This window comes from Dermacentor variabilis, chromosome 2 (assembly GCF_050947875.1).
Source record: "Dermacentor variabilis isolate Ectoservices chromosome 2, ASM5094787v1, whole genome shotgun sequence".
NCBI classification, from domain to species: Eukaryota; Metazoa; Arthropoda; class Arachnida; order Ixodida; family Ixodidae; genus Dermacentor; species Dermacentor variabilis.
This window is the reverse complement of record NC_134569.1, coordinates 239,147,500-239,157,526: the sequence shown is the minus strand read 5'-3', so window position 1 is coordinate 239,157,526 and position 10,027 is coordinate 239,147,500. Positions and strand designations below refer to the sequence as shown.

The following is a 10,027-nucleotide window of genomic DNA, read 5'->3' as shown; positions in this document are numbered from 1 at the left end:
ACTTGTTTTCATTGAATACCATAACTCCTGATTTTCTAACACTAAATTTCAAACCTAAATTCTCGCCTTCCTGTCCACAAATATCAACCAGACGTTGCAAATCACTTTGCTTGTTAGCTAGCAACACATTGTTGTCCGCACAAAACCAACCTGGCAGCTGCTGCTCTACTACTGTACCCGCCTGTTTGTATGAGAGATTGAACTCGATATTACTTCCTTCTAGCGCCCTCTCCATCCTCACCATGTACATCACAAACAGCAGTGGGGATTAGGGGCACCCCTGCCTCAGTTCCTTGTTGATATCAACCTTCTCCTCGCTCTTCATCTATTCCCATTCGACGCAAACGGTATTTTCTAGGTAAGTCTCTCTCAAAAGCTGCAGAGAGTCGTCGCCTAGGCCTTCCCTTTCTAGAATATCCCACTAAATGTGACTCTCTACGTTGTCATACGCTCCAGTAATGTCTGAAAAAGCCACATGTAACGGTATCCTTCCTACTGTTTATATTTCAATACACTGAGTAAGAAGAAATAGGTTACCATCTAAACGCCTACATACATTCTGACGCCATTCTGAAGCCATTCGGAAGCCATTGCACTTGTTATGCCATTGCCCGCCTCTCCCTCTCTTTTCCCGTATGACATACCTAACAAACCAAAAGCAACCTCGCTCGTTCGCAATTCCCACTTTGCAGGCACGTGGTGGAGGGCCTGGATCCATCCGAACCCTCGTACCTGGGCCCCTTGTGGAGTGGCGCGCGAAGCCTACGTCCGCTGAGGAACACCACTTTTGTGGTCAACCGAGCCGCCCTGAATCGCATTGCACGCACCAACTGCTCCTCCTTCAGGACGATTGTGAGGTAGGCCACGTGACCTGAATCAGTACTTATAAAACGTTTACCTAATGCAGTGCAGAAGCCGTTTGGGAACTTTACTATTGTTCAGAACAGTATATAGGCCGTTCATTTCAAAACGTAGCACTCGTCTTTCCCGTGAGCTGTCAATTAAGGGATCTTGTAAATACCAGCACTATAAACTAGTTCGTCAAAAGTCAGGAGTCATGCTCCAATTATTCCCAGGAAACTGATTACACGTAACTGGCCTCTGAAAAAAAGGGTTGAATAACGGTGAGCGTTACCGAGGGGGAAAACGAGTATTGGAACAATTACAGAATTACCAAAAATTTATAATTAAGTGCGAGGCATTAGTTACATATTTTTAATTAAAGTCTGTTCCGATGTCGCCTACTACCCATAATCGTCGATATCGGCCACTCGGTTTCACGAATGATATGGAAATGATAGAAAATTAAATGCATCGATCGGAGCCACGATCGCGGCAACGTGCTGTGATGCGAGGGAAACCCTCTCCCTGCACAGGTGCGTGAACACGGCTGGCGTCAAGGTGGTGGAGAGCCGGGACGAGCGCGGCTGCGAGCGCTTCTTCAAGGGCGCGCTGAGAGCCGACTACCTCCCCTTCCGGAACGCGTTCACGCCGAGCCTGCCGGTGAGACGCACAGCTGGGTGGTGCGCACGAACAAGGGAGATCGCGGAGATTTACAAGAGATTAGCGAGGAAAATCCGTACCAAATAACACAAAGGGCAGTCGCTTGCTTTGAAGCCCAAGCTGCTTGCGTAAGGGCGAAAACGTACGGGAGAAAATATTCACAAAAGGATGAGGATGAGGCATCTGTCTGCTTCAGCGAGAATTAGGAGATAACACATTCTACTCAGAGCGGATGGAAACATTAACCGCTCAGCAATCGACAGAAATAAGAGACTTGGAGTATTGGTGAAAAAAAAAAAATCCGGAAACAGATTCATAGGACCGGATTCGCTACAGGCGTAGGCATAGAACAAGGCAGATATACAGATCTCGAGGAAGAAAGAAACGACCAAGCAGATGAAGGCGAATTGCCAGAATAATAAGCGTATACTCGTGCACCTGGTTAACTCAAGCACGCTAGTGCACTATTTGTGACCGTCCCGTTTCAAAAGGGTATGCAAGGTAAATCCATCACCACCATCGTCAATATCTTCCGCCAGGCACACCCGCCGCGGTGGCTTAGCGGTGTTGCGCTGCTAAGCACGATGTCGTGGGTTCGATACCCGGCCGCATTTCGATGGGGGCGAAATGCAAAAATGCCCGTGACCCCTGCATTGTGGGCAAGTTGAAGATCGCCGGGTGGTCAAATTTATTCCGGAGTCCCCCACTACGACGCACCTCATAACCAAATCGTGGTTTCGGCACATAAAACCCCGGAATTCCATGCGGCCAGGCATTCCCAAATATAAAAATTCAAGCTAGAACGTGGCACCACTAACTCTCTGATGGTGCGTTCGTCTGGTTCCCACGTAACTCGAGATTGCGACGATGCCCGCTGAGCCCGCTCTTCATCGGGGCCAGAGATGGCGTGACCAAGCCGAACGTGTAGCCGCTCACCAGAATAATTGGACTGCCGCAAGAGGAAATGCGGGTGTTTGGTTCGTCTTGTGTTGAAGTAACAAAAAAGAAAAACAAGGCGCGTCGTTGTCGAGGCCAACGTTTATAGATAACTATCTATAAACGGTGGTCGAGACAATATGCTGCTACTGGCGTCACGCGACGGCCCGATCCGTCGCTCGAAGCCGTCGCTCGTCGCTGTCGCGCACAAAATCGCGCTCATGGGGTTTAGCCTTAACTGCAGCCAATTGCAGCGGATCCGCTTATCCGTGGGTCCGTGGCGTGTGTGTTTCAATATCGGGCTTCTGTGCTAGAGGTCAGTGTCCTAATCCTGCCGTTAGACAATTTAATTCATCTTTACGTATGTGTGACGCAGAAAATTGTTCAAAATGATGATTTTGCAAAGTCACGAAGCCGTTTAAAGCCAGAAGGACGAAGTTTAGGACATTCCATGGACTACCCACCGTTCCCGTGCTGGCTGAACCGCACTGCTTGCTGTTCCCGTAGACACAAACGCCACCGTTCTCTTTGGCGATTGTATGAAACTCTATAATTATAATATCTCGACAGCATGCTTCACGCGCCAGCTTGCGCGCCCTCATTTATCAAACTGACATTTCTATACCTCGTATCGCTTAAAAACGCAATCGTGTACGCCCAACACGCCTCGAATGTTCTACCAGGTGCCTCCAGAGTAGGTGAAAGTTGTAGGTGAAGTCCACCTATGACGTTATAGAGAAATGCGTAGCCGATGGTGAAATATAAACTCGGTCTCTCATCACGGCGGATCAATTCTCTGGCCATTTATTACGCCAGAATCGCAGGCATGCTTCTCCCTTGCCAAAGTTGCTCTACTCCCGTCATGTGCCCGTGGGTAGCATTCTTCCGTCCTGACAGCCAGTGCTTTACAGACGCTGTATTGGACTGCACTGCTTTTGGGACCCGCATTTTTCGACTGCACTGTCTCTGCGACCGGGCCACGTGTATTGTCAGCCTGAATTTTTCGGTCGAATGCAAACACCCAAAAAATGTCTGCAGACTGTCTGTAGTGTTTTACAAAGGCAGTATAGACCCCGCACGCTATATAAGCCCGAAGGCGCGGAAGCGAATTTCGGCTGCGGCAGCCGCATTTCGATGGGGGCAAAATGCAAGAACATCCGTGTACCGCGGTGCGTTGGGGTTCGGTAAAGAACCCCAGGTGGTAAAATTTAATGCGGAGTCTGAGGCGCGCCTCATAGCTATATGCTGCGGTTTTAGCCTGTAAAGCCCCACATTTAATTTCTTTCTTCGTTTCCTTATGTAACTTATACCGTAGTTTCAAATATATGTGCACTCGCCATCGAGTTATCTTACAAAATTTCCTATCATCACCTCGTTCCCCTAGTTTAGTTTTTCATTGCTGCGTTATGTTTGTTCTCTAAGCACTGATATATATATATTCTTACTCTATAACAGTCAATTAGCAATAGATAAAACATTATATATTTTACCGGCTAGCCACCGCTGCACGCGCTATCACAAAAAAGGTTAGATAATTTTCCTGCAGGACCAATGTATCTAAAAATTTCTTTTTCCCGCGCACGATTTCCGAATGGAACGCATTACCTGCCATAACTGTTGACTGCCCAACGGTTTCATCCCTTCTTTCCGCACTTTGTAAATAAACTATAGCGTTCATCCCTCGTCTCTGCACATCAAATCATAATTGAGAAAAGGTTTCTCTTATGCTGTTTGTTATGCAGATTCATGTACAGTGTCTGTTATCTTATTTGATCCTATTTCATACTTGTGTTTTCTTTCAAATGCGCACTCCTGCCTAAGAAGGCCTGGTAATAAGGCTGGCAGTACTTGTAATATGTATATATACGCGTTACACCCACCTCGTAGAAGCATTTTCCTTCCCGCTGCGCGTTATTGCTGTGCACAGCCCGCGGAATCTCCTTAGTCGAAGGCGGTCATGTACGGCCCATGTCCCAGAATTACAGCGATTGATCGCAGCAGAAGGCAGACGTGGAGTGATTGTCGTAGAGCGCTCGTCTTGAAGGCACCTAATTAGCGCTGGATCGATTGCCTGCGTGCGTCACCGCGCAATTTCTTCATGTTGTACGAGAATCTGTCGAAATTGTTGCTACATAATGCTCAATTCATAACCGCTGCTCGCGTATTCTGTGCCCTGTCACGTGTCCACCTTGCCTCCTTTCCCGAGAAAGCTCGTTCCTTGTGCAATGCAGGCGCAACAGCGCTGCCTGAGCACAACGTTCGTGTCGGTTCACGCGCATGCGCACGAAGTGCTGGTGTTCGAGTACCTGACGCACGTGCTGGCGGCCTACGGCCAGCGAGCACGGCTCAACGTCACCGACGCGCGGTTGCCCTGGAACGCATCCGCCATGCCCGCGTGGTCTGACCAGGAGCTGCAACTCATCCAGAGGTGGGCGAAGAAAACGATCGCCCGCGTCGCCAACCACACGACGAAACGCCGAGTGTAATTCCGGAAATAGAGCTGATATTCAACAATTGTGACCTATCCTCGTTCCAATAATCAATAAAGAATCAACAGAACAGAATCGGGTGGTACGGAGAAGCAATTATGACCATGCCAGCACGTCTCACGCGACCGGAATCGCAACGAGCGTTATCATTGGCCAGCACACTTGTGGAAAAGACGACGCCGGTCGGTGACGACTCGCCTGGCGTGACAAATGTGTCGCGATTTTCAGCACAATGCTCGAGGGCAGCACAAGAAATACAGCGCACATTCTACAATGGCAGCAAATAAGATGGAGTCGAGGCATCTACCAGTCATAATGAGACCGCTTTGAATACGAACCAGAGCTCCGGAGTCGTTTGTACGCATAAGAGCGAGCGCCGACCAATCGCGATGTACAGCTATGTGGTGGTAGCAATTTTTAATATTCAAGATCTTTTTAAAGGCAATAGTCTTTCTCAGTAAGTTACGCTTTACGTATCGAACATGCATGTTTTCTGGTCTGATTCCGGAAATAGTGCATTCTGAAAATGTTGGCCAATCCTTAATGTCGTGAAGTCTAAAAAATTGGCCGTTCCCGTGCACGGGCAGGCGCAATCTGAAAATGTGGGTCGCTTCCGTGGCTATGTGCAGTCTAAACATGTGGGCCGATTCCGAATGTACTGCAGTCTAAATATGTGGCCCGTGCCCCGAAGATAGTGGAGTAAAAAAAAATTAAGCAGTCCGACGTTCCTCAGACTCCCCTCACGCGAGGGGGGTGCGATAAAGTACCTTGGGCTCTATTCTAACCCCAACTCGCTCTGGAATACATTGTCTTTGAGAACTAGATTGACTTTAATCCCAAGCTTTTTTTTTATTGCTCTGAATCTAACCATCCACTAAAATAGCTCCTTTGAAAACATGTGTTTGCGTGAGTAAATTTCTCTTGTAACAAAAATTGGCAGTGGCTTAGCTCGGCTATGCCAGGATATACGTAGCGAAAGCTAAGGCCTAGCATGGTTATCCTTGGTTAATCTTGATTGCAAGTCCAGGTTAGTCTGGTTGTCTAGCTATGTTGCGGCGTTTAGCCAGTCGTTCTGCGCGCTATTTGTTTCCTGGGCCATTCGTTTCCCCTTCATCTCGTTCCGATGTCGATTCCAGGCCTCCTCCTGCTTATCAGAATTGTCGCCGTCCATACTACCGCCTCAACTGTGGTTGCGGCGCACGCGAGCTCTCCTTTTCAATCCTCCGACATGTTATCAGGCATGCGACGCACATGGCGAAGCGAGCGGAGGCGAACGCAACGACGAGGAACGCGGTGTGACAAGGAACGCTGTGTGACGTCGTGTGCCTCCTCGGAGCACCGCCACGGCGAAATCGCAAGTTCGCGGCCAGTAAAGCTCTCGCTTTAAAAAGATATGCGGCCGGCAAAGTCCCAAATGCCTATATGGATATCCCTATATGGATAACATTTTTCCTTAATATATCGTATCAGTTCAACGAGCACAAGCTATCTTTACGTGCTGGAACTACACGTGCCTTTCCTTGCCCTCTATTTCCACTAGCCCCTTTCCCTCGCTCTCGTATAAAATGCCCAGCGCAATAAACACGAGTTGACTGTTGTCTTGACACGCATGCTGTTGGGTTCTTCGACCGGGACCCGGTCGATACACTTAAGACAAGTCCCTTCCAAGGCAGCCGCTGCTGCTGCACCTGTTCTCGTTGCTGACGTTCCCAACGCCGTTTACGAACGACGTATGGAGTCTTGAATCTCGCTGTACACTCCTTGTCCGCGGTGAGGTGGTTGCCCCCGCAAAGGCTGCACTTGGGGTTACTGCAGACGTGGCTTTCTTCAGGATTCTTCATGCCGCAACCACGGCATATCTTGTCTTCGGGGTTAGGACAAACGTCCATCCGGTGACCGAGGCGACCACACCGGTAGCACATATCGATCTGCTTGCGATACAGCGAACACTCGACCAACAGGTTGCCGTATCTGATGTAGTTCGGGACCTTGTCGCCGTCGAATGCGGTGACCACAGTCGTCGTCTTGCCGATGCGGTTGGCTTGCATAGCAGTGGGATTATACTCTTGAACGATGTAGTCGTTGATTTCTTGAATAGTGTCCGTCATCGGGACACCCCTGATGACGCCCTTAACGGTGCCGTGGGGGGCGGTTCTTTCGGTTCTTTCGCCGCTTCTCTTCAACCTGGCACTCCTCCCTCTCCCGACTTTGCTTCAAGACATAGAGGGCATAGATCACGCTCTCTATGCAGACGATATCACTGTGTGGACGTCGAGGGCAGGGTCGGAGAGTTGGATGGAGGAGACCCTTCAGAGAGTGGCAAAGACCGTGCACGAGTTCGCCAAATCGTGCGGCCTCAGTTGCTCGCCACAGAGGTCAGAGTTACTCGTCCTCAAGCCAAGAAGAAAGAAAGGAGACCAAGAGAACGTACGCATCACCATCGACGGGACGACCATAACACCAACCACGCAAGCACGTATCCTGGGTGTCATCTTCCAGAACAATGGCAAGGCGGGGGCGTCGATCGACAAAATCAAAGTTTCAACGGAACAAATTTCGAACATGATCAGAAGAGTCACAAACAGACAACGGGGATTGAAGGAGGGCGATGTACTGACGCCCGTCCAGGCCTTCTTGACGTCGCGCATCGTTTACGCGGCGCCTTACCTCAAGTTACTGAAGAAAGACAGGGACCAGTTGAACGTTACTATACGAAAGGCAACCAAGATGGCGCTGGGCATTCCGAAGCATTCTTCGACCGACATGCTTCTCGGCATGGCCAAGCACAACGTCGTCGAAGAGTTAATAGAAGCTCATCTGTCTAATCGAAGAGTTCGGCTCAGTCAGACGTCGGCGGGACGTCGCGTTCTTGCCAAGTTGGGCTGGCAAGAGGCAGAGCGGAAGGAAACGGGGCCGTTACCCAGGTTGTGGGCGCATAAAATCCACAGTAAGCCACTGCCTAGAAACATGAGGTCGGGTCGTAACGACGGCCGCAGAGCGGCTCGTATAGCGGCCTTGACGGAGACTTTGGGTCAAATAGTAGAAGAGGAAGAGGGGGTCACTCTCTTCACAGACGCTTCGTTACCCAAGTTTTCATCGAAAGCAACGCTGGCAGTTACGACGCGGGATGTGCTCGTAACCTGCGCCTCCATCAGGACGTCTTTTCCAGAGGTGGCAGAAGAGGCCGCGATAGCGCTAGCACTCGCGCAACCCAAGGTGGGAAGAATTGTCACCGACTCGCAAAAGGCGTATAACAACTACAGAAAGGGGTGGGTGTCTCTTGCGGCACTAGATATTCTCAAAAGTAACCGCGACGTACCTGAAAGGAAAGTTGAGTTAATATGGACACCGGCTCACTCTGGGCTGGAGGGCAACGAACTTGCCCACCAGTTCGCCCGAGAGATGGAACACCGGGTTGAGGAAGGTGAGCCACAGTCCATATTTAGTTACAGAGACATTACGAATCATTATAAGACGGAGAGGCGCCGTTACCCTGATCCTCACAAATCGCTTAGCAAAGAACAGCAAGCGATCTACAGGCAAATACAGGCAGGATCCTTCCCGCACCCTTACCTTCAAAACAAGATGTACCCGGAAAGGTACGAGGAGGATTGCAACTTCTGCAAAACTCAGTTAGGCACGCTCCAACACGTCAGTGGAGTATGCGATTTCATCAAGGCGATCCCCCCACCTCTTACCTGCCCCGCTACCCTACCCCATCCCTCATCCACCCTTACCGAGCGATGGGAGACCTTGCTAACCAGCACCGCCCTGGAAGTCCAGCTCGTCCTGATCTCCAGGGGCCAGGCGGCTAGGGAAGCATATGGGTCCCGTGAAGAGGGAACCACTTCCATCGACGGCGTCTAAGAAGATGTCGAGCTCGGTTCAATAAAGTTGTTTCTCTCTCTCCCCCTTCCAAGGCACGCTGGTCGCACACTCGTATAGACAGCTTAAGTTCTCCCGCACTCCCCTGTAGAAAAAACTGTAAACCCAATATCAAATAATCGCACTTAAAAGTATGGTGACCCCGTATAAAAATACATGTGTTCCCATTTATTTATTCATTTATTTATTTATTTATTTATTTATTTATTTATTTATTTATTTATTTATTTATTCATTTATTTATTTATACTGCAGCCTCCATAAGGCTATTGCAAGAGTGCGATGAACAGCAAACATACAAACATTTATAAACAAGCTTGCGTGAATTTTTTGAGTGGTAGTGAACGGATGTTGCCCAATAATGAATTCCAGACTTCAATTGCTGATGGAAAAAAACTGTTATTAAAGAAATCAGCGTGGGAAAAAGAAGTTTAGATGTTTAGCGCATGGTAACTAATCGTACATGAGGCTTTGGAAAAAGTCAAATAGTTATCTAGGGAGGAGAGGCGAGGACACTTGATTAACGTGTGAAGAAATTTTAGGCATTCAAGTTTGCGACGCTCTGCACGAGGAATGAGACCAAGTTAGGGAAGAGTTAGATGGGGAAAATTGCTTGTCATATCTTCTACAAACAAAACGCACTGCCGTTTTTTGCACTGATTCTAGTTTTTTGACGTCAGAGTGTTTGTATAGATTCCATACAACGCAGCCATAATCGAGGATTGGGCGAATGAGGGTTTTATGTTAAGAAGTTTAGGTTCTTGAGGAGCAAGACGCACCGTACGATGTAAGTAACCTACTCTTTTAAGGGCCTTGTTACAGGTGACATCAATGTGTTTCGACCATGACAAATCGTGTGTTAGCAGGATACCTAAATATTTAAACTCGAAGACCCTATTTAAAGTAATATTGTCAAAGGCATAGGCAAAGAAGAAAGGGGATGAGCGTCGTGTAAAAGACATGGAGACAGTTTTGGAAAAGTTGATATTCATTTGCAATGCTTTGGAGCAGTTACAGAAGTCGGCAAAATAATTGTTAAGGACAATATGATCAGCAGCAGATTTAATTGTGAGATATAAAACGCAATCATCTGCAAAAAGGCGTATTTTAACTGAGGTGTCTAGGGGGAGATCATTAATATAAAGCAGGAATAAAAGAGGACCTAGTACTGAGTGTAGGGGAAACCCTGATGAAACAGGCATCAAATGTGAGTT

The 10,027-nt window shown here is 48.5% G+C and overlaps 1 protein-coding gene across 1 annotated transcript in view; it reads left to right on the top strand.

Moving 5' to 3' along the window:
• LOC142570728 (glycoprotein-N-acetylgalactosamine 3-beta-galactosyltransferase 1-like) overlaps window positions 1–4,966 on the top strand; it is a 22,846-nt gene extending 17,880 nt beyond the window's left edge. The window contains exons 3-5 of the mRNA XM_075679073.1: window positions 693–857; window positions 1,377–1,503; window positions 4,671–4,966. Coding sequence (XP_075535188.1) covers window positions 693–857; window positions 1,377–1,503; window positions 4,671–4,925 — 547 coding nt within the window. The 3' untranslated portion in view covers window positions 4,926–4,966. The remainder of the gene's footprint in view (window positions 1–692; window positions 858–1,376; window positions 1,504–4,670) is intronic.
• Window positions 4,967–10,027: the final 5,061 nt, after the last annotated feature.